General features: G+C 58.1%; 1 protein-coding gene across 2 annotated transcripts in view; it reads right to left on the bottom strand.

The window, feature by feature from the left end:
• The window catches only part of KSR1 (kinase suppressor of ras 1), a 147,507-nt gene that overhangs the window by 9,166 nt on the left and 115,111 nt on the right, over window positions 1–23,230 (bottom strand). The window contains exons 4-18 of one of the 2 annotated variants that reach the window (XM_079799246.1): window positions 22,270–22,729; window positions 20,516–20,565; window positions 17,719–17,779; window positions 16,832–16,915; window positions 15,358–15,419; window positions 15,156–15,262; window positions 14,255–14,423; window positions 12,104–12,145; window positions 9,469–9,523; window positions 8,633–8,681; window positions 7,497–7,876; window positions 6,184–6,280; window positions 2,215–2,348; window positions 1,396–1,527; window positions 157–292 (exon numbers count right to left, since the gene is read on the bottom strand). In XM_079799246.1, the coding sequence (XP_079655372.1) occupies window positions 157–292; window positions 1,396–1,527; window positions 2,215–2,348; window positions 6,184–6,280; window positions 7,497–7,876; window positions 8,633–8,681; window positions 9,469–9,523; window positions 12,104–12,145; window positions 14,255–14,423; window positions 15,156–15,262; window positions 15,358–15,419; window positions 16,832–16,915; window positions 17,719–17,779; window positions 20,516–20,565; window positions 22,270–22,729 (2,018 nt within the window). Of the gene's footprint in view, window positions 1–156; window positions 293–1,395; window positions 1,528–2,214; window positions 2,349–6,183; window positions 6,281–7,496; window positions 7,877–8,632; window positions 8,682–9,468; window positions 9,524–12,103; window positions 12,146–14,254; window positions 14,424–15,155; window positions 15,263–15,357; window positions 15,420–16,831; window positions 16,916–17,718; window positions 18,658–20,515; window positions 20,566–22,269; window positions 22,730–23,230 lie in introns of those variants that run through there. The other variant, XM_079799245.1, reaches the window with a different exon arrangement.

The raw sequence follows: 23,230 nt of genomic DNA, 5'->3' as shown, positions 1-23,230 counted from the left end.
AGGACACGGGCCTCCAGCCAGCAGCAAACAGGCCTGCCTGGCACACATCTGCCCCAGGCCCCACTGCTCAGGTGTGTGAACGCAGGGCGGCCAGGCCAGGTGCCCACGCCCTCCCTCTGGCCCTTCCTCCCTCTCCTCGGACAGGTGGCTACTCACCGTGACTTCCTTCCCCAGGCTGACCGAGGCCAGGACTCGCTTCATTCCCTCTCCACTTCCGATCTGCCAGATCAAGGCCTCTGCAGCTTGGTTCTTAAAGGGCCAGTCTCTTGCCTGCAGCTCATACCAAACGGTCCTGTGGAGACCATCCGTGCAGCGTGAGATCCTGGACCGCTCAGCCCAGTACACACACGCCCGGGGCTCCTGCTACCAATGCCAGGAGTCCAATCGGAGGCTCCAGGATCCTTCTCCACCCGCCAGGCTTCACCGGCCAGGTCCTGGAGGGTCTGTGGCCCGGCGTTCCCATTGTGCTGGGAAGTCTGAGGCAGAGCCTGTCAACCTCAGTGGGCCTAACGCCTACATCCAAAGGTTGTTTGAGGAGCAACAAAAATGCCAAGCCTAGTGGCTGGCACACACGGGTGCTTCAGAAATGATAAGAAAGGAGGTGGGGTGGGGAGACCACCGCCGAGGGAAGGACATCCAAGAGGTTACAGGGTGAGCCCTCAGCCTCTCCGAGTCCCCTAGCCTCTCCCGACTGATCTGGACGGGGACCTTCCCTGCTAGATCCACACCGTCCCATGCGGGGACCACTGAGCCACTCTCGCGGGGGGTGTGGAACTGAGGTGTGCTGTGGGTGTAAAACACACACCAGGCTTTGCGACTTTGTACAGTAAGGCAGCTCCTTAAATTTTAACTTTTGATTACATGTTGAAGTGATAATATTTTGGAGAATCCGAGTTAAATAAAAGAGATGACTGAAACTGATTTCATCGGTTTTTCTTTTTTAACGCGGCTAAGAGAAAACTTCATATCTGGCTCACATACAGGGTGGGGCAGAAGTTGGTTTGCAGTTATTTGTATGGCAAATAAATAGTAATATAAGAATAATCTGTTTTGTGTACTCACAATTGCAAACCTCCTCTTGCCCCACCCAGTATTCTCTATTTTTCTTTTGCTCAGTTTCCTGGGCACCAGAGGCGGCTGGCAGGACATCCCAGAGTGAGAGGACCCAGAGGCGCAGTTCCTAGTTGTGGTGAGCGTCCTCACGGACAATGGGTAAGACCTTAGTCCTCATGAAACTATCCTACTGGGGAGGTGCCTTTACTCTCCCATTTTACAGGTAGGGAAAGGGAGGTCAGTAATGTAGCCACTCACCCAACAAGCAGCAGAGCCAGGGCTCAAAGCACACACCCCCCACCACCCCCACAGCCTCGGAGCCCCAGCAGGAGGCCTCCTCACCCGAATGCATAGACGTCAGCAGCTTTGGAGAAGGGCAGCTGATCCTCTTCTTTCCCAGGAGTCATCTCGCGCACGATCTCAGGAGCCAAGTAGCACAGCCAGTCGTGTGACAGCTTCAGCTGGTTCTCACGCCTGGTGGCCGAGAAGCCAGGGCACAGACACAAGGCCTTTCAGCGAGTGGACACCAGAGGCTCGCCCGGCACCACCCACGCCTGGCCCAGAGAGGCAGCTCGCTGAGCCTGCACTTGCCAAGGCACGGGCGCTTTCGGGGGGATGTAACACAAGAGGGATGGCTGGGTTTTTCTAGGGAAGCCGGCCAAGAAGGGGGATTGGGAGGCAGCTGCACTGGCAGGTGCCTGGTCCTCTGAGCACATCCTGGGAGCACATCCCTGTGCAGGAAGTCAGACCTGCTGTGCATCTCAGCACCTGGCCTGCTGGGGGTCCCCCACTCTGCCTGCTGGGGGTCCCCCAGATGCTTGGAGAGGAGCTTTCCTCCCAACCCACCCCCTGGAGAAATAACACCTGACACCCTTCCTCACATTGGGGACTTGAACCCTGGTCCTCTGCCCATGTTGGTAAATGTGAGTGAGGGACCCAGGCTCCATGGGGGCAGCCTGAGAATCAAGTGGACGAGGGGCCTACAGGTCATCCGAACCTGATTCTGGGCCAGAACCACACAGGCAGGACCAAACCAAACTGGCCTTTCCTACAGGGAGGGCTGCTCCTCAGGAGCAGGAGTGCCCGGACCCCAGCTGGACCCAGGCCCACCCAGCACCCCAGTTCCTCCCTGTTCTGTCCGGATGCCCAAGGCCAACTCACCGTCCCTCTCGGACCACGCCCGACATCCCGAACAGCCCGAAGTCGGTGATGACCACTTTGCCGTTGTCATAGAAGACGTTCTTGGATTTGAGATCCTTGTGCACGATGCCCTTGGCATGCAGATACCCCATGCCCTGGAAGACAGTGAGCCCCACGTCAGGGGAGGGGAGACGAGTGACAATGACCCAATGTCCACCTGGGCCAGGCACTGAGCTGGCCGCCGTACCCAGATCGCCTCATTTAATCTTCACAGTCTCTTGCGGTGTTACTGTCTCCTTTTTACAGATGAGGAAACCCAACTCAGACAGAGGAGGTCACCTGCTCCAGGCCACGCAGCTGAGATCTGGTTTTGGTCCACCTGTGCCCTTTCCATGCCTCTGTGTTGTTCTCAGACTTAGATACCGTGTGACACGGGGAGAGGGAGATGGGTGGGAAGCTGGGTGCCAGGAAGTATATAAAGAGTGACGAAACCATCCGTGTTAAGTCATACAGGATCCATGTGATCTGGGACCTCTATCCAGGCTTTAACCAGCCGGCTTGTACCCTCAGACTGGGCAAGGGCTGGGGGGGAGGGGGGCGGACAGAGAGGAATTCCCACAGAGGGTGTCCCCGAGTTCGGGAGGTCCTGGCATCTGTGCTATCATAGCAGTTATGGAATAATGACTGAAATCTGGGGTCCAAGTTCCACCTCAGCTCAGATTCTAATTGGCTTGTGCGGCCTTGGACACTCGACTTCTCTGAGCCTCAGTTTCCTCATCTGACAAGCAAAAGGGTGGAGTGGGTGCTTTCTAACCAATGCTCTGTGTGGACTGAACACTGCCTGGCCAGGTAGGGGACGTGGGTGACCTGACATTGGCATGATCGCTTCAAGGTCAAAGCTGCCTTCTAATGCCAAACCCAGGACTCCCGTGCACCCTGATGCCCTTGGGAACAGGGGCAAGATGCCACGACTGGAATGCCCGCCCCCGCCCGCTCAGAAAGAAGCACATGGAAATCCACCTCCCAACCTCCCACTCGAGGGAGCGTCACCCATTACACGAAATCTCTCTGGCTTCAAGTCATTTGGGGTCAGCGGGGGGCGTAAATAAGCCAGAAAGGACCAGTGTGAGGCAGAACTAGACAGAACAGTGGTCGGCAAACTGCGGCTCGTGGGCCACATGCGGCTCTTTGGCCCCTTGAGTGTGGCTCTTCCACAAAATACCACGTGCGGGCGCGCACGTACAGTGCGATTGAAACTTCGTGGCCCATGCGCAGAAGTCGGTTTTCGGCTCTCAAAGAAATTTTAATCGTTGTACTGTTGATATTTGGCTCAGTTGACTAATGAGTTTGCCGACCACTGAGACAGAACTTAGCCGAGGTCAGGGCTCGGTCGCAGGGGGTCCGGAGAACATCGGAGAAGAATCTACATAAGGCAGATGCTCTTTAGTGAGAGCCGGGGGCGTGGGGTCCGCTGTGCCGCTTCCCTGGGGCCTGCTGGGAGCTCTCAACCTGCCACAGAGGCAGGAGCTCCAGGAAAGAGTGACTTGCTCCTCCCCCAAACTCCCCCCTGAATGCAAGACCATCCTTCTTACAACACCTGCCCATTGCCCAAACCAAAGCGGGCATGCGCGTCTTCCTCAGCGGCCTGAGAGCTGAAGACCCCGCCTTGTACGGGGCAGGGACCAGCTGTGTGACAGAGGACACGCTGCTGTGGACTTCTCTGAGCCTTGTGTATAAAGCAGGTGCCACCACCTTAAAAGACCAGCCCAAGGAGGCAGGACATGAAGTGCCTGGGTCTGGGGCACAAACCCTCCTCCCTCCCGTAATTTCAGGGTTCCCAGAGGGGCCCCCAAAGGGAAAACCCTCTAACCACAGTCAGCCCAGCCCCTGTTATGGTCCTTAGAACCTCAAGATATCAGAGCCGACAACGAAAGGAAGTGGCTGAGAAGTCCCCAGCAGAAGGCGAAAGGGCAGGGGGCAGATGTTCAACAGGACGAAACTCAAAAGGCCCGCAGAGGCGCTTCCGCCTCTGCAGGTACACCGGCGAGTGACCTCTCTCTTCGTCCCCGGAATCTGCGCGACGGCTCCGTGTTCTGAGAACACGCAGAGAGAACAGGACGGGGAGGCAGAGGGCAGCAGGGCCGAGCACGTCCGGGGGCACAAGAAGTAGGTGTGACGCTGGTAAGAAATGTGCCTCTGATTTATCTTCATAGAAAAGAAACAGCACGTGGCCAGGCGGCTGCCGACTTTCCCCAGAGCAAACAGGGTGTGGGGGTGGGGAGAGAGGATGCGAGCTGTACCCGTGGCGGACAGCACGTATCCTAGGAAGATTCCCCGGGACCCGTGGTTGGCAAACGGCGGCTCGCGCGAGCCACATGCGGCTCTTTGGCCCCTTGAGTGTGGCTCTTCCACAAAATACCACGGCCTGGGCGAGTCTATTTGGAAGAAGTGGCGCTAGAAGAAGTTTAAGTTTAAAAAATTTGTCTCTCAAAAGAAATTTCAGTCGTTGTACTGTTGATATTTGGCTCTGTTGACTAATGAGTTTGCCGACCACTGCCCTAGACAAAGGGAGGTGGAGGCCGCTAGAGAAGGCCTCAGCCCTTTAAAAAAAAAAAATAATAAATAAATAAATAAATAACCCAAGGGGAGACAGCAAGACCGAGGAGACCTATTACTCAGCCAACAAGGCTCTGGAGGAGGGTCTATCAGGTGTCCTCAAACTACGGCCCGCGGGCCACATGCGGGTGTTTTTGCCGTTCTGTTTTTTTACTTCAAAATGAGGTATGTGCAGTGTGCATAGGAATTTGTTCATAGTTTTTTTTAAACTATAGTCCGGCCCTCCAACGGTCTGAGGGACAGTGAACTGGCCCCCTGTTTAAAAAGTTTGAGGACCCCTGGTCTAAATCAATAGGCTATGTTCCCTGCCCTCTGTGTGATCCTGTACAATGGGCACCCACTCTCGAGGGTGTTATTAAAAGTCTCATTTCGCCATGCTTCTGTTTCCTCGTCCGCCCTTTGAAATGTGGACAGGGGAGCCATTTCTCACACGCGGCAGCTCTCCCCAGCCTCTCTGAAATGAGAGGCTCGAGGAAGGCATCACGGTGGCATTTTGGTTTTGGGGGGCTTCAAACGTTTAATGCAGCAGCTCAGCCACATGGAAATGCCACGGGGAAGTCTTGGTTTGTCCATAAAAGTCACTGTGATGTGTAACTCTTCCTATTAAAAGTCATACCCCCAAAAGGGACGGCAGGAGGGAGAGGGAGAAGAAAGGAAAGGAGGCGGGGCTAAGGCAGAAGAGGAGGGAAAGGCCGGAAAAAGGCCCAAACTTGGGGGGAGCTGCTGGAAAAGCTTTTCAACAGCAAACAAGAAAAGAGGAGCCCCCACCCCGCAGTATTCTAGTTTGTATCTGGGCCTGCTGCTCAATAAAGCAAAACAATAACGTTTTCTTCCATTTTTATTTAACTACTTTAAAAGCATGAAAGAAAGAAAAAAGGCTGCCCGAGTTGAGCCCGGGGGGCCTGTCCTCATGAAACTTGGATTTGGGAACTGTAAGGCCGAAAGTGTGGGTGCTCCCCCAGCCCCCCCCCCCCCCCTCAACAGTGCTAACAGACTCACCCAGTGCTGGCCCCGTGCCCAATGCTCTCTCTGTAGATCATCCCGTGTTACCCTTGTGTCCATCCTCCCACGGAGGTTCTGTTGGTTTCCCCGTTTTACACGGAAGCCAAGGCTCAGAGAGGCTTAACGACCTGCCCAAAGTCACACGGCTGATGGGAGCAGGGTTCAAACTCAGGCCCTCTGTCGTTAAAGCCCGCTGCGTTCCTCCCGGGCCAATCCATTCCGTCCCTGCTCACCTAGTTTCCAGCTCGTAGCTCTAATTGGATGAGACACAGATGGAGGGAAGGCGTGTAGGGGTCCCACCCTGGAGGTACCACAACACAGGCCGCCGCCACCACCCTGACACAGGCAGACAGAGCCGGAGGACGCCCTTACCTTGATGATCTCCTGAGCGATCTGCCGGGTCTTGTTGATGTCCAGTGAAGTCTTGGGGTCCCTCACAAACGAGTGTAACGTCCGCCCCTTGCAGAAGCTGTTGAGAGCGGCGGGTCAGGCAGAGGTCTGGGGCCAGCGCAGCCTGACCCCCGCCCCGTGGAGCCTGGGAGGGGCCGTGGGGAGAGCGGAGCTCTCTCCAACCCCTGCACTGTGGCACCGAATCCTCGTTCTTAACCAAGCCTGCCTCCCGTCCCTCTGGGCCTGCCCGAAGGCACAAACACAAACGCGCATGCACCCCACTTGTGGCCCAGGGCATGCCCACCCCAGAACAGGAAACTCCATTCCCCCGGGCTCCCGGTGATCTCCAGCAGCCCCCCCTCGGAGTGCCAGGCAGGGCCACGCCCACTCAAACCCAGAGCGGGAGGAAGCTGGCCTTTCGGGGCTATGACAGGGCAGCGTGGGGCTCTGGGGCTCGCTGTAACGATTCTCATGTTTCTATTGTTTTCCGAGCACAGAGATTTTATTTCAAATAAAGGAGCGTGGGAGGAGGGTGGAGGGGTGTCAGCATGGTTATTGGATAAGGGCCCGCATTTTGGGGTTCCCATCCACCTTGTCCCCTAAAACGTGAGGCGAGGAAGGACCCAGAGAGAACGTGGGCCCATCCTCCTGATCCAGGGAGAAGGTGACTTAGGCCCCCTTAGGAAGGGGCTAGTTGTTAGGAAAAGTCTCCAAGGAGATAAGATGCTGGAGCCTCAGAAACTCTGAGAGCAGATGAGGGGTCCAGAATATTGGCTGACAGTTCCTCATGTGTGTCCCAGTGCCTTCGGGACAATCTAAGGCATGCTAACCTCTCGTCAGTGAACGCCCTGCTATGCCATGACAGGTATTCCTTTGAAGCAGACTCGGATCTTTCATGGGACTGGGTGGGTAAGAGATGGAAGGATGGGAGGACGGACGGACAGCGCTGGGGGCTGGGATGTGGGGGTTGTGGGGCTGGCGTCACCGCCGTGAGGCTGCCTAAGGAGCCACGCTGTGGTGCTCTGGGCTGGCATTTTGTCCCCGGGCGTGGTGGCCTGGTGACCTCGCACTGCTCAGGAGTTCTGGCGGGTGGTGACTTATGTCTGTTTCTGATAAACAAGCAAAAGGGGGGTGCATCCATGTCCAATCACTATGTTGTACACCTGAAACTAATGTAATACTGTATGTCAACTGCAACTGAAAAGTACATTTAACTAAAACCAAAACACTTCCACACGCTCCAGGGCATCCACGTAAGTATCAGGGCCCCAGGGAAGGCGGGCCGGGCGGGGTACCTGGTGATGATGGCCAGGTGGGGCGGGTTCATGCAGGCCCCCATGAAGAGCACCACGTTCTCGTGCCGCGTCTGCCGGTAGTTCATCACCTCCTTCTTGAACAGCTTCAGGTGGTCCTGGTTGTGGCCGTCCATCTCCAGCAGGCGGATGGCCACCTCGCCGTGCCAGCGGCCGCGGTGCACGCGGCCCCAGCGGCCCTGCCCGATGGGCTCGCCCAGCTCCACCTGCTCGAAGGGGATGTCCCACTCCTGCAGGTACACGCTGGTCTGGCTGGCCTTGCGGGAGATGGGGCCGCGCCAGGTGCGGCGGGAGCTCGGCAGGTCGTCCACCTCGTCCTCGTCGTCTTCTGCCTCTGACTTGCCAGCCTCCGGCTCCTCGGCCTGGAAGGGCAGGAGGAGGGAACTGAGGGGCAGCAGATCTGGGCTCCGCTGACGCCCCCTCCCCGGAGCCCCAGTCGGGTGAGGGAGGAGGACGGCACAGGGTCGGGAGGCCCGGGCTCCGGTGCCAGCCCGGCACGGGCTTGTGTGGACAACAGGCAGGTCACTGGGCACCAGGGAGCCTCAGTGTCCACATCCACAAAATGCGGCCCTTGGCCCCGGGGGGCCCGAGCACCCCAACAGCTCCCTTTGAGTGACATCTAATCACTGGGGAAGAATTTAACCGCATTCGTGCTTCCTGGGTGTTCGTCTGTTTAAGCACAAGCTTCTGCCTCTTCTCTGGGCAGGAGTTAGCCTGTTAACATTCCGCACCCATTGCAGGGAGCCAGGCTCGGCTGACACTGTGGTTCAAGGGTCACGTGGTCTGGCCTTGGCTACAATCAGAATCCGCTGGGGAGCTTTGGTAACCGATGTCTGGCCCCACCCTAGACGGACTGAAGCAGAGTCTCCAGGGCTGGGGCCCAGGCCGCCAGGCTGGGGTGAGAACCATGGGCATTAAGAGCTGACGTTAGCCTCCAAGACAGAAAAGCAAAGCGAGGCTTGCTTTCCCATCCTTCTTCCCTGCCGAGCACATCTGGCCACATGGGAGGTGGCCCTGCAGGACCCGGCGCCGAACCCGCTCTGCGTGCTGAGCTGGAGGGAGGGAGGGAGGGAGGGAGGGAGGGAGGGAGGGAGGAAGAGGCGCTGTCTATGGCTCACCTCTACTTCATGATCCTCCAACGCGTCTGCCTTCGGCTGGTCGTCGAGCCTAGGAGTAAAACTGGGTTTGTCAAGGAGACCCTGAGGGTGGGCCACTCCGCTCTCAGCGGGGCCGGGGGCTCCCCTGTGAGGTCTGAGAGAAGGCCACCAGGCCTGGAGCCTTCCTTTGACCCCCTGGCCTGTGGCAAAGGCAGTCTGGATGCTGTGGTAACAGGAGGCCGAGGACCAGGCCCAATTCCCTTCTCCAGCCTCGGCCTTCCCCAGACGAACCCCAGGGTGGCGGGGATGAGGGGTGGGCAGGGACCACCAAGGCCGTTTCAATCTGACAGCCAGGATGGAGGTTCCAACACAAGCACAGGACTTGAAATCCTACTTGAGAGTTGGTTCTGGTACATCCTGGCTGTGTGACTTCATGCAGTTTCTTAACCTCTCTGAGCTGGCGTTCCCATCTGTACGCTGAGGATGTACCTACTGGGGAAGCTGAGTCAGGTGCTCAGCAAGGCCTGACACTGAGAAAGGGCTGCATGAGCAGGAGCCATTTCTAGTAGTTTCTATAACTCTGAGTACCCTTTGCCCCCTCCTCCTGGGTCAGGTTTACAGCCCCACCCAATGTTGACTGCACCGATAAGAGGCTAATAAAACCCTTCTGGCTGAGCTCAGGGGCCCAGAGGGTGCATTAGCCCAAGCGGTTTGCCATCTGGCTGGCCCAGGTACGGGGCCATATGTAGAGTGGGAGGTCAGAGGTTCACGGGGTGGGGGGAGATGGTCAGAGATGGGGATCCAGCTGCCACAAGTCCCCATGGAGGAGAAAGGGGACGCAGCGCGGGAATGCCTACCGGGTACTGTCCGCTGCCTCGGGGAACGGGGCTGCCGGTGGAAACGCGGAAATGTCTGGAGGAAACAAAAAGCCAATACGAAGCATGAGACCACCTCCCCACCCCCTTAAAGACCCAGTGCTTCCACGCAGGGAAGTGGGCTCTCCCCCCCGCCGCCCCTCACAGGGCGACACCCGGGTTCTCCAGCCCTTCCCACCGGGCCCAACTTGAGCGCAGCCTCTACAGCACTTGGTCTGTCCCAGAGGGGCCCCAGGTGGGCGAGGAGGATGAAATCTCAGTAAACTCCATTCCCCTGTGGTCACACCGCCTCACACAGGCAAGTGGGGGAAGCAAACGGGGCCACTATTTACGGGTTGGGGGCCAGGCCCCCCTGCTCTGCTTGGAGGCCGGGGCTGGTGGCCAGACTACTTCCCTCAGGCCAGCGGAGGCGGGAGGACACACAGGTGGCTGGTGAGGGGCACCTGGTGCCTGGCACCGGGGCTGGGAATTTCTGGCGGGAGCTGGAGCCCGCCCCTCGGCTTCCAGGTTTGGTCCGCCGGTGGACAGCTCGCAGGAGAGAGGAAGAAACACACAGCCCGCACACCGGCTGGGCTGCCCCCTGAGCCCCGGGCTTTCCAGGTCTTAGCACTGGAAGCTGCACAGGGACACCTGAGAGATGGTCACCCGGGGTGAAACCAGTGTGTTCCCTAAGGCCAAGGCCTCCACCGCTGCTCCTGCTGCCTGCCTCCTTCTGTTCTCTCCAAGGCACTCGGGGAGACTGGCAGCCCGGGGCCGGCCGGGCCCCTCGCTCCCTCCTCTCTTATCAGCAAAAGGAGACAGACTGGAGGTAGCAGCGGCTCGGGCCAACCGCGCTTCTCCCTGTCTTCTAGGACGAAGAGCCTTCCCATCGGCCATCACACCTCCCTCGACCGCCCTCCAGGGCTTTCTCCCAGGCCACCCCGGAAGGCGCTCTGAACCACAGGTTCTCAGCCTCTCTGGAAGCTCGCAGACATCAAGAATCTGACAGCGGCCGTGGGTCTTCTTATCAAGGAAACACACGCGTGTGCCCAACATCCGGTGCACAGCTTCTGGGAGATGGCAGGCCCGGGCAGCTGCTGCTAAGGCCTCCTCCAGGCACCACCGTATCGTGTCCGCGGACTGCCAGGAGGCCTGACATTTCTCCCATCCAACACCGCCCAAATGTTTCCACAGAAGAAAAACGTGTGGGGTCGGGGCGGGGGGGGCGGTTCAGGGAGAAGCAGCACTCCGGTGGGAGGGCAAAACGTCTCTGAAGCCTCCTACTTTGCCTTAAACTTTGCATTCTGCTCCAAAATGTGTCCATGTTTGTTTCCATAGAAATATAGTTTCCTCCCCTTCCCCACAACACATCTGCGGAGCAAAATGTACCCTTTTGGAAGTAGAGGCACGTTTTCCCAGTGCTTTCAGGCACCGCCCTGTACGCCATCCTAGAGCCAGCAGGCTCCTGAGAGAAACCAGAGCAACCACTGGTATGAAACCACAGAGGCGGCGTGGGGAGCCTGCCCTGACCCAGCCGGCCTGCACGCCTGCAACACCCTATGGATGATCCTCGAAGAACTGACAAATGCTCCAAGTCACTCCCCTAATAGAAAAGCCTGGAATAACCAAAACACCATGACTCCAGCACAGGCCTTTTTAACCGAGGAAACAAACCATTAGCTTCGGTCTTTGTCTCAACCTGAGCCTTCACATGGCTAAATTAAGGTTTAACGTTGCAGATTACTTATAATGGTGCTTGTCACCTTCAGCCAGAGAAATAAGGACTGACAGTACAAATGCCTTAGGGGAAGGAATATGTTCAAATGCAAAGACAGGCACATAGTAGGTGTGCAAAACAATTTTTGTGGAAGGGAATCAATGAATCAGTGGTCAGCAAACTGTGGCTCGCGAGCCACATGCGGCTCTTTGGCCCCTTGAGTGTGGCTCTTCCACAAAATACCACGGCCTGGGCGAGTCTACTTTGAAGAAGTGGCGTTAGAAGAATTTTAAGTTTAAAAAATTTGGCTCTCCAAAGAAATTTCAATCGTTGTACTGTTGATATTTGGCTCTGTTGACTAATGAGTTTGCCGGCCACTGCAATGAATGATTGTTTTATTGCAAGTTTTCTTTCTTCATTAAAGAGGCATTTCCAGTAAGTGGCCAGCAGGTGGCGCCATGCGACAAGGCTCTGGAAGGTGAAGCCCACAGAGTAAGGGAAGCCTGGGGACCTTCCCAAATTGGCTTTGGCTTCTGTGAGATAGGTCATTGCGCAGAGGAGCATACCATGACAGATGCACAGAAGGCATCAGCAAAAGGTCCTCTCCCCCCCATTATGCAAATGAGTTCCTGCCAAATGAGTTCCTTCCTGGTGTGTGACCCTGGACAAGTTGCCTGTAGTTTCTGTCCAAGAGGCTGGACAGGATGGATGCCACGGTTGGTCCCTGCCAGCAAGGCACTGCCCCTGTGAAGGCTACTCCTCACCCTGCCCCCTTTCTCAGCTTCAACAGACAGGCAGCTCTCAAAATAGGCGGGTCTGAGACTCAGGCACCTCCAAGGTGCCGAGGGTGAGGGTGCCCAGGTGGGCTGGGCGGAGGGGTCACAGCAGAGGACAGTTAGTGGAACCATGTAAAGGACTCACCTGGGAAGATAAACTGCTGTCTATGATGAATGAAGTAGGCAGCTTTAAACAGAAGAGGAGGTGAGTCACACACAGAGCAGCAAATGAAGCGAAGGGGGAGGGGACACAGGCATGGGCGAGGGAGGGCGGCTGGTTATTGGGCTGGGGCAGGTATGCCCCCCAGTGGGCCTGGGCAGGACAGGGTGATCCATGCAGGAAGGAGAAAAGAAGCTGGGAGAAAGCGGGTGTTGGCTGGAGCCCCCAGGAGTGAAGGGGCTTGCACTGAGGACTGGGGTTCAGAGACCCAGTCTCCACGGCCACCCTGCTGCAGAGCCCTGGCCCACTGCGTTCCCCTCTCAGGCCTGCTTCTCTGTGAAATGTGCACGGGCCCAGGAGGGTAAAATCAACGGGGAGAGTAATGATTCTGAAAACATGTGACCGTGGTGCTGAGGGTTCTGAGACTCGACCTCACCTTCCAGGGGAGAAAATCCTCTCATGGAAAACGGAAGGAGGCTCGCGGGGGATCTGAACTCACACAGCCAGCCTCTAACCCCCGCTCTGCCATCGATGAGGCTCTGGGGCCTTGGGAAGTGTGTTAACCTCGCCAGCTGTGCTGCACAGTGGGGTATAAATAACCTTTCCCCAGGTTTGTCCTTGAAGATAAGCTGAAATGCTCCTTCACAGCAGAGTGGTGGACAGCAGGGGTTTCTTTCCCAGATTAACCCCCCGACCAGTCCCGGCCGGACACTGCGGTGACAGAGAGCTAACCGGTCCCGGAGAGAGGGCGGGCTCTGTGCAGCGGACAATGCGGGCCCAGCGCGGGGCATCGGAAAGCCGAGACGCTGGCTGACGTCACACAAAGCGCTTTCTCTGTGGCTGTTGTTTTTCAAACAGGCCCTTTCTTTTAGAAAAAGCCAAACCAGGAGGTTTAGCAAAAGGCCCAGTTTCAGCGCATGTTAATGACAAAGCAGAATGGGAGAGGAGGTTAATCAAACAGGCCATCGCTCCGTGGCAGGGGGGCGGGCGGGTAGGATCATGACGATGCATTAGTGTCAGGAGATACCCAGCCACGTGCGTATTAAGGAGAAGGGACAGCAAAAGAGAGAAAAGATTCCTACAAAATCAGTCTCTCACCACCCCCCGAAGAAGTCCCTAGAACCCTGCTGAGATGGGCCCAGAGAGGGTGCCCGGCCTCCTGCTGGCTGCGGGTGGCCCAGCGGGGTCCCCTGGCACAGGGAGAGCTGTAAGCCTGTCCTCCTGGGCCGGGAGTGACAGGTGGGACCTGCCCTGGACTCCACGGGCTGAAGCTGGCAGTGGGCCTGTGGCTCGGCCGGGAGAAAACTGGGGCATCCCAGCGCCCCTCCCTCCTCCAGGCTCCACCGGAAACACACCGACGGCCGAGACCTGCTGCTAGGAGCTGCTGGGGAGGTCAAGGCCGGGCCCCGTCCTCACACGGACAAGTGGGCTCCGCTCCTCTCCCTGGGGAGGCAGGACACCCCAGGCCTGGCCAAGAGGAAGGGGTCCTGGCCCTACAGACCCAGGGCCGCCTGGGCTGTGGCAGAGTCAGAGGTCAGCTCTGGTCGGTCGGCCCTGTGGGACTCAGTGTCGTCAACTACACCCGGGGGATAACCTAATTCCCACTTTACGGGGTCTCTAGTTTTATGGAAAAGGGAACAGACACTTCTGTGTAGGCAGCTGGTTCGGATCTCAGAGCAGGTAAGCGACAGAGGCCGGGATCCCCTCTCCCGGGCCTTCTGGACCTGCCCGGGCTCCCTGGGAGCTCAGAAGCCCTGGCCAGTGAGCATGTCCAGTAGAAGCCAGGCATGTGCAGGAGGGCAGCATGGGGATTATGTCAAGAACACAGGCTTCATGTCAGACAGACTTGGTTTTGATCTTGCTCTACTGCTTACGTGCTGTACAGCTCAGGGCAAGTCACTTCCTCTCTCTGAACCTCAGTGTTCCCGTCTGTAAAATGGGGGCAGTAATAGCATCTACCTCAGGGTTGTTATCAAGTTTAAATACGGTAATGTAACTGAGCTGGGCACAGTCCTGGCTCCCCGCAAGTGCTCTCAGTGGCTGCCGTGTTTGACCCTGAGCCTGCTGGGGTGTGCTGAGAAGGTGCAGGTGACCCCATCCCTAAGAGCCCCCCCCAAAAGCCCGGCAGTGTGGTACCTGGGAAGTTGAACCTGCTGTCCCGCTGGCCGGGCGAGGGGTTGGGGGGCGTGGTGGCACTGGAGGGGTTGGACGATGTTGGGAAAGGAGCCGGCGAGGAGGGCGTGGAGGACGTGGTGGAGGACGGGTTACTGCTGGAGTCCAGGTGGTTCATGGCTGGAGGGTGCTCCTGCAGGACCAGAGACACGGGAAGTGGGCAGGAACTGTCACTGCCCCGCCCGGCTGCCTCCCACAGCCCTGGCCGGGACCCTCCCTTCCCCGGGTGAACGCGAAGAGGTCAGCCCAGGGTATCCTGACATTTTCCGGTAAAGATGTCAATGTACCATTCTTCCTTCAAATATTAGACCTCACAGACACCACGCACCCCTGTGCACGGGGGCCCCAGACAGGCCTGGGGACCATCGCGGGGGACACGGCCTTCGAGAATCTGCCTAGCTGCAGGGCGTCTGGGCATTAGGCAAGAAGCCCGGCCACAGGCCACGGAAAGACATGCACTCGCATGGGTTACTTCTGAAGTCCCGTTGGCCGCACTGTGGCTGCGGCGCGGGCTCAGGGCTCGGCCGGTCTCTCACTCACAGGGGCCCCACTGCTCAGTCTCCTCGTCTGTAAAATGGAGGTGATGTCAGCACGAGGGTCAGAGAAACACCACTGGAAAAGTTCCTGACTCACAGGCAGTGAAATCTCAGCTCCAAAAGGGAGCGTTGGGGCAGGGGACGGGTTACACGCATGTAATTGTAAATGCGAAGTTTGCTACATGGCTAAAGATAGGGTCCCCTCTGGCCCCCTCTGTGGACTGCACTGTCACGCTGGACCCCGCATTAGGGGGCTTCACAGAGAGGAATCCGGGTGGGGGGCTCTCCTGGCAGAAGCAACAGACCCCCCAGGCCCCTGTCCAACGTACCTTCTTGGTCAGTGCCTTGGGGAGGGTTCCGAAATGGGGCTCGGCCGCCCTGTCCACCGGGTTGTTGATGTCCGAAGGGACAGATTCCGTCCTCCGAATCCTAGCTACTGAAGAGGGGAAACCATCAGCAGGGAACAGACCGAGCGACAGAGAGACGCGCCCCGAAGGCAGAAGGCCGAGGGGAGGCGGGCACGGCACTCACTTGGAAGGAAGGATATCCGGCAGGCGGGGGCTTCCTTTGTGCACTTGTTATGACACTTCAACCTGGCGAAGGAGGCGGGGTCAGTGCGTGGATGGCCACGCGGCTTCCCTGGGCTCGGACGGGGGCGCAGAGGCATTGCCTGGCAGCCCCGTGCACCTCACCCTGGATGCCCCAATTTCCACAAATTTCTCAACAGACATTAGCCCCGGGATGTAGAACTGATGTGAACAGTCCTAGCAGCTACTGTCTGCTGAGCGTGGCCACCTGCCTGCTGCTGTCTGACAGTCCCAGGTCACGGGAGGTTTGCTTATACGCATCTGACTGTCACGGTGGGTCCCACCTCTGTTTCTCGTCTCCAGAGAATGTCTGCACCACCAAGGATGCCCCAGGGATGCGGGGCAGCCCCTCCCACCACATTCCACACGGACCATGTGGTCGGAGGGTCAGCCGGGCAGGGCCGGAGTGGAGAGGGCTGGGTCCTCGTTCTGGTCCTGCCTGCTGCCCTGTGTCTGGGGGTTCTCACTGATGGATGGGCCTGCCAACCCCACACCGCAGTTGCAGCGTTGGGCTCAGGGGTCACCCTCCCCACGTGAAAGACACCACTTGAAAGGAGCTGGAGGCCCCCGATTTAAAGCCAAAGGGCCGGGAGCCACCACAGACCTAGCTCTGGATTTATCCAACTGACACGGACGAGGCCCGTCACCTACAGGCTCGTGGGAACCCACATGCTTTTTTCACTCCGACTAGCTCAGATTCTTAGAGCCGCCCTGATGGACAGAGACCTGGAATCCTCTTCCTAGATGCATAAATGACAAGAATGGGGCCCAGAGAGGGCAAGCACCTGGCCCCGCGTCACACAGCAACGCAGGGGCGAAGTGGGTGGGAGCAGAGACTCCAGGTCCACCCTCTGCAAGGTGAGGGCGGCCAGGAAGCAGGGGTCAGACCCTGCTCACACCACACTGTTCCCTATCCTTGTCCTTCTCTCCCACCAGGAACCACAATGGTCTGAAAAAAGAAAGTTGGTCTTGTACAGAATCTGCATTCTTTCACAAGCCATCGCTGTTCTTACCGTAGCCTGCCCCCATTTGCTGTCCTTGGGTGCTGAAACGTGAGGCTAATTTCAGAACTCCTCACAGTTCCCGAATGGTCCTCCCATTCCTCTCTGCCTTCGTACAACACTCCCTTGGCCTGGAACTCCCTTTCCTCCTTGTCCACCCGGCAAACTTCTGCACATCCTTCAAAGCCCACCTCGAAGCGTCCCTTCTCTGGGAGTGCCCTGCTTGATGCTTCCTTCCTCTCCCTGCAGGGGGCTGCTCACTCCTGGGTGGGCTGAATGGGATCATGAATCGTAGGTTGCGGGGAACCCTTTGAACTCTGACTTGACCTACGGCCAATAACCCACAGGCGCGGGAGTGTGACTAAACGGGTGTGAAGCTTGCTCCCCTCTCCCACCCCGGCCGCCCTCGCCCATCACCTGCAATGCTTGCACTTCACTCCAAACATCATGCTCTTCTGGCACACGTGGCAGACCTGCGACAGCCAGGACTTGGTGGAGAACCTGCAGAGGGTAGACACCCAAAAGCGCTCTCAGGGGCCGGGAGAGCAGGGCCTGGGTTGACAAGGGTCCCCAAACAGCCCAGGGGAATCAGGAGACTTGGTTCCCACCCAGAGCCCCAGGCACCCTCTCCCTGGGAGTTTGGGACACCCAGGGGCCACTGCCTCCTGCCCACGCCTCCCCCCCCCCGCCCCGCCCCCGCAATTCAGATTGTCCAGCCACGAAGTCATCATTGTCAAAATCCCAACGCTGGTGTGGTCATGGGTGCCAGCGCTTTGGCAGCCAACTTGGCGAGAGCAACCAGCAGGATCGGTGTGCAGACCCTCTGAGCCAGCAATCCGTCTTAGGACCTGGTCCAACAGATCCTCCCACTGGAGTCACATGACGGACGGACAAGGCTCCCGCGGCACATCGGCCCTCCCAGCACACGAGTGCCGGCCCCTGGAGGTTGCTGGAGACCCAGACTCCCGGCCTCGACCGCAGGGGTGGGGCCCGGAGTCTGGAGCGTCAACAAGCTCAACGGGGCGCTGGTGTGTGGACAGTGGCAAGATCCACACGCTACCAAGTGGGACTCAGAAGCAGCTCTTGGCTCCTCCTCCCCAGACTGTGACCCTGCTTCCCCTGGGACCTGTGTGTGCCCTCGGCAGACTGCGGAAGAGACCCAAGGAGGTGCAGGGGAGGGCCCAGCGCGTCCATGTGGCCCGCGGGTGACAGGCAGGGGCTCCTAGTGGGCGCGGGGCTGTGTCCACGGAGGTGATGGAGACAGAGCAGAGGCAAAGAGCCCTGAGCAACAGGGCGGGGCCTACCTGTGTGTCACCGAGAGCCCGATGTCCCTCTGTACCATCTGTGGGGAGCCGTGGGGGAGATCTGCAGGGGAAGAGGGAGGTCAGGCAGGCCGAGGGCCCACACCTGTGACCTTCTAGGTCAGAGATGGCAAGCTAGACGGGCACGGAAGCGTACTGAATGGCAGAGAAACGTCCCTGGACCTGCATCTATCAAAACAGGGACAGGACGGGCTAGACCAGGGCGGCGTGGCCACCCTCACACGTGGCCGGCCTCTCTAACGAACACTGCTGCCCGGCCTGCGTGGTTCTGGCTTTGGGGGAAGGCCGGCGTGAGAGGCAGAAGGCAGAGTGTGTGCGGGCAGAGGTCCCACACCCCCACCTCTGGCACTGTCTCATGGATGCACCCCCAGGCCACCAGCTGGCGAGGGCTGCGTTCTGGTCACTCCTTGTTCGGTGGTGGGAGCTGCCTGGCCCTCGGCAGAGGGTTCGAGGCTGGTGAGCTGTGCAGCAGCACCCCTCGAGCCTTGACGATGCTGCCGAGAGCTCCCATGTGGCCTGGCCTCACCTGGCACTCAGCCTGGGTCTTTGGGGAAGTCTCAGGCCATGGGCTGTGGGGTGCTCCTTCTGCCTGTCCCCCTAGAGGGCACCCTGGGTCCTCCTCCTAAGCCTGGCTTCCCCAGAAGAACAGGTAGCCCCAGTGCTTAGCAGGGGTCCTCAAACTATTTATCCGGGTGTCTTTGCCGCCGCTGCCTGTCCTGCTCAGCAGCCGACTCGTCTGGGCCCGCAGTGCGCATGTGTGGAATGTGCGCCGCACTCTCCGACTCCCCTCCTTCTCTCTGAGGGACAGTGAACTGGCCCCCTGTTTAAAAGTTTGAGGACCCCTGGCTTACAGCATCACAGGCTGGCAGTGGAGGGACAGCTGGAAGCAATCCCCCCATCCAGGGGCAGCCTACATACACAACCAACTCCCTTCCCCCACCCCCTCCCTCCCTCCCTCCACACGTGTGCCCCCTGCTCCCCACCCCTCCTTCCCAGCTCCGCACTGCCTGGCTCCTCCTGGAATACAGTTCTCAACTGAACCCACAGGCGGGTCTGGGAACCCTCTGGAAAGAGGTTCTAGACTTTCATCCCATGATCAGACACCTGGGAGCCAGAAAGGTCAGGACCACGGTGCTTTAAGGATCTGGGGCCATCCCGGGCCCTCTGAGTCAGCAGCCCTTCCCCACCACCCCTAGAAGGCCACGGCACCCTCCCGGGTCCCTGAGAGCTGGCCTGGCACACAGCTGGTGCTCATCAAGTATCGGTTCACTTAAGGCCGTGCACCACAGACCCAACCACAAGGAGAGGGCACGTGGAGTGCTGGCTCCTCCCACACGGGGACCAAAGGCCCCTGGCTGCCCCGCTGAGGCAGGGCCCACACCGCACCCCCTGCAGCCCTCGCCAGCACATCTGCCATGCGCTGACTCTTCCCCACTCCCTCCTGGGGTTCACCCCAGGCAGCAGCCACGCCATTAAAGCACATGGTCTAAAAGGGCCAGTGTGGTTCAGTCGTTGAGCGTCAACCTATGAACCAGGAGGTCACAGTTCGATTCCCGGTCAAGGCACATGCCTGGATTGCGGCCTCGATCCCCAGTGTGGGTTGTGCAGGAGGCAGCCAATAAATGATTCTCATCATTAACATTTCTCTCTCTCTCTCCCTCTCCCTTCCTCTCTGAAATCAATAAAAATAGATTTAATAAATAAATACATAAATAAAGGGGTTAGGCTGTCGGCCTAAGAGAAACAGACGGTGGGAACGTGGGATTCCAATCACCAGTCTCTGAGTGAAGCCTGTGACTGATCTGCAATGTCTGCCGCAGGCTCGGGATGCAGGGAGGAGAGAGGGCACCTGTGCCAGGCATCGCCTGCCCCTCACGAGAGGAAACACCGGCCCCGCAGGCCTCATCCCGCCTTCCCGCAGCTGGAGAAGCGGCCTCACGGGTGTGGACCCTGCATCACCCAGCACCCGGGCGGACACGAGGGCCAGACTGCCCCAGGGACGCAGGCTCTGCGAGGGCCCCGAGCTCCCGCCTGTGCCCGGGGGAGGGGAAGCGCAGCCTCCCTGGCGGTCCTGCAGCCAGCCCAGCTCCATCTCAGCAAAGCCAGTACCTGGCATCCCCTCCTCATCTCCCTGCTTAGCCAGCTCAGCACAGGACAAAGGTAAACTGCTACTGGGCTCAGGGAAATGCGTCCCCACTGGGACAACTCCAAGCAGCCTCCAGGCTCGCTGTTTCCCTGCGTTCACTCGGGAGAGAGGAGCCCCACAGCGAGGACCTGCTCCCACCGGAGGTGGAGGAGAGGGAGCGGAGGTCAGGCTGCCTGGGCTTCCTCCTCGCCGCCTGAGGGGGCAAACCTCTCAGGGCCTCACTCCGAGGCGAGCGCCTTCCTGCCCCAAGGACGTCCCTCTCCTGCAGAGCCGGGCCCTGAGACGTCAGCTGGGGACTGCGGGTGGGTGGCTGAAGTCCACCTACGCCAGACAGGTAGCGCCTTCCTCCCAGGAGTGCGGGGTTCCCGCCGCAGCCCAGCGGGTAAACACTCCCTGCCCGAGGTCACCTTTGGGGAGGGCCAGGTGCAGAGGGCCTGCCATGGGGACTGCCCACCATCTGTGAGTGACAGAGAGGCTGCTGGCTGGGCTGAGGCCAGCTCGTCACGTGGGGGCCACCTGTCCTAGCGTGATGTCCTGGGGCAGTTCCCAGCTCCTCTGCTTCTGGGCCACGGGAAGGCCAAGTGCACTAAGAGGGGGTCAGAGGCATCCACCCCGATGCGGACAGCGAGACACACACCGCTCCCGGTGGCAGAGGGGACGAAAATGAATCACTCTTACCAAACCTGGAGAAGACAGAAAAGAGAGAAAGAACGCAGGATTAGGGCACCGTGCTGGCTCCACGTGTCCCCCAGAACTTCATCCCTGGGAGGGAGGGGGCAAGGCGCTGGATGAGGACTTTGAGCACCTAGGGTGTGGGGCTAGGACGGCTGGGGAATGTGGGGATGGTTCCCCAATGGGAAGGGCTAGAAGTGCCCTCCTGGCCCCCCAGTGGGCACAAAGCTACATCTGTGCGCTCTCATACATCAGCTTCTCTGAGCCTCGCCGCCACCAGCACGGTAATTAGAGTCCCCCAGGCAGGAGGAGGGCTCAGTCTGCCAGAGAGGAGAGAGGAATCGGTGGGGGCAGGAGGGCAGGGAGAACAGTGTGGAGCAGAAAGCCGACCTCCAAGCAGGGCCAGGTGGGGACATGCCCTGAGCAATGCTGTCAGAGGGATAGAGAGAGCTGGGGAAACCAGGCCACTCAGCCTGCCCTCGGGGCTCCCTGAGGGCAGCCGGGTGGCCTGAGTGCCCATGCCAGCGCTCGGTCTGCTGGCTCTGTGGAGAAGAGACTCAGAGCCCCAGGGTTCAAGGCCAGCTCACCAGGGGTGGGATCGGAGGCAGAGGTGGCACCTGCCCGAGGCTCTGTTCTCCGCCTGGAGCCAGGATGAGACCAGAGCCCTCCTAATGCTCTTTGCGGGGAAAATGAGAAGCGGACACCCTGGGTTTTGCCCACTGCGATGCCCTGATTCACCCTGCCCACAAGGGTATATTGACAGAGGCAATTTTTGTAATAACAGCCAACAAAAATGACAATGACCTCAATGTCCATCAAGAGGGGAGGAGTTAAGCTATACAATGGAATGATATGAAAATGAGAAAAAGATGAGGCATTTGGATAACTATAAACATATGCAGAACCAATAACCTGGTTGCTCCGGAAAGGGGAACTGGGTGACTAAGGGAATGGTAGGGGGTCACTTTATACTATACACCCCTAAAAAGATGAATGAACTACACGAGCTATGAAGCTTTTGCATTTGGACCATGTAACTGTTATTACCTGTTTAAAATACAGATAAAAATATTTTAAAAAATAAAAGAGTACTGACACAAAGTTCTCAGTTTATCAAGGTAAGTTGAAAAAGTAGGTTATAGGACAGAGTGCACGGTTTTTATCATCCTTAGAGGCTTCAGCCAGATATTCCATTCTCTTCGGGGCACTTGGGAGTTACATTTCCTGGTTCCTTTGTTTGGGTAGGATCATGAATGGTGAGTGGAACTTTCAGGAAAGAGCGCTGAATTGCTTTCTTCCTCTACCACAGTGGAACATTCAGCCTGGAACCTGAAATAGGCCGACCCATGATGGACAGGTAGCATGAGCAAGAAATAAGTCTTTGTTTGAAGACCCAGGGACCTGGGGGCTATTTGTCACTGCAGCATACTCCAGTCTATCCTGACTGATACATGGCATCGTTTCATTTGTGTATTTGTGTGCCTGTCTGTGCGTGTGCACACTTGCAAGGAAATCTAGTAAGGTTCAGCCCAAGCTGTTAAGGTAGTCTGGGGAGTAGAATGAGAGACAGGGGTACCTTTCACTGTACAGACTTATATATTAGTTGATTTTATGACCTTTTCCAATTGAGTCTATGTTATCTTTATAATGAGAAAACTGTAGTCAAAACTTTCAGTGGATTGCAAATTCAACAACTGTCTGGCCGGAGTACTCACCTCATTGGGGAGACCTCGTCGATGCGGTTCCCCAGCTGAGACTCATGGGACTTGCTCCGGGTGAGCGTGGGGAAGCTGGGCAGCAGCTGGAAGACCTTGCGGTTGGGTGGGGGTGGCGTCCTTGGCGGCTTCAGCTTGGTGTGCCGTCGCAGCTGGGGCGTGGTTGGGGGGGTGATGAAGCTGTGCAGGGCGCGGGGCGTCAGCCGGCCACTGGCGTGCAGGGGGATATAGGTGTCCGTGAGGCCCTCGCTGGGGCCAGGGGTTGGGAAGTCCGAGGTGGGCAGAGCTGACACGGAGACGGAGCGGGGGCCCTGGGCGTTGCTGCCCATCCTGCCCAGCTGGGCGCTCCCCGGGGGCCAGGGCAGGCTGGCTGGTGAGAGGGTGTCCGAGGAAGGCCCTGAGCCACTTTCCCGCCGGGCATCCAACGAGCTCCAGCCCAGGTCCTCTTTGTGCTCCCTTCCTGTGGGCAGAGAAGTCAGGTCATAGGAGGCTGGGGCTAGACCCGTGGTCGGCAAACTGCGGCTCGCGAGCCACATGCGGCTCTTTGGCCCCTTGAGTGTGGCTCTTCCACAAAATACCACGGCCTGGGCGAGTCTACTTTGAAGAAGTGGCGTTAGAAGAAGTTTAAGTTTAAAAAATTTGGCTCTCAAAAGGAATTTCAATCGTTGTACTGTTGATATTTGGCTCTGTTGACTAATGAGTTTGCCGACCATTGAGGAATGTACAGGTGAGGTGGCTAGGGCCCAGAGAGGTTAAACACCCTGTCCAAGGTGGCACAGCTCCTTTTATTAAAAATTTTGAAAAAATATATTTTTATTGATTTTAGAGAGGAATAGAGAGGGAGAGAGAGAGATAGAAACATCAATGATGAGAGAGCATCATTGATCGGCTGCTTCTTGCACGCCCCCCATTGGGGATTGAGCCCGCAACCCAGGCATGTACCCTGACCAGGAATCGAACC

The sequence above is a fragment of the Cnephaeus nilssonii genome (genome assembly GCF_951640355.1).
Source record: "Cnephaeus nilssonii genome assembly, chromosome: 19".
Classification (NCBI taxonomy): Eukaryota; Metazoa; Chordata; class Mammalia; order Chiroptera; family Vespertilionidae; genus Cnephaeus; species Cnephaeus nilssonii.
Note: the sequence above shows the minus strand (reverse complement) of the source record. Positions and strands in the feature narration are given on the sequence as shown.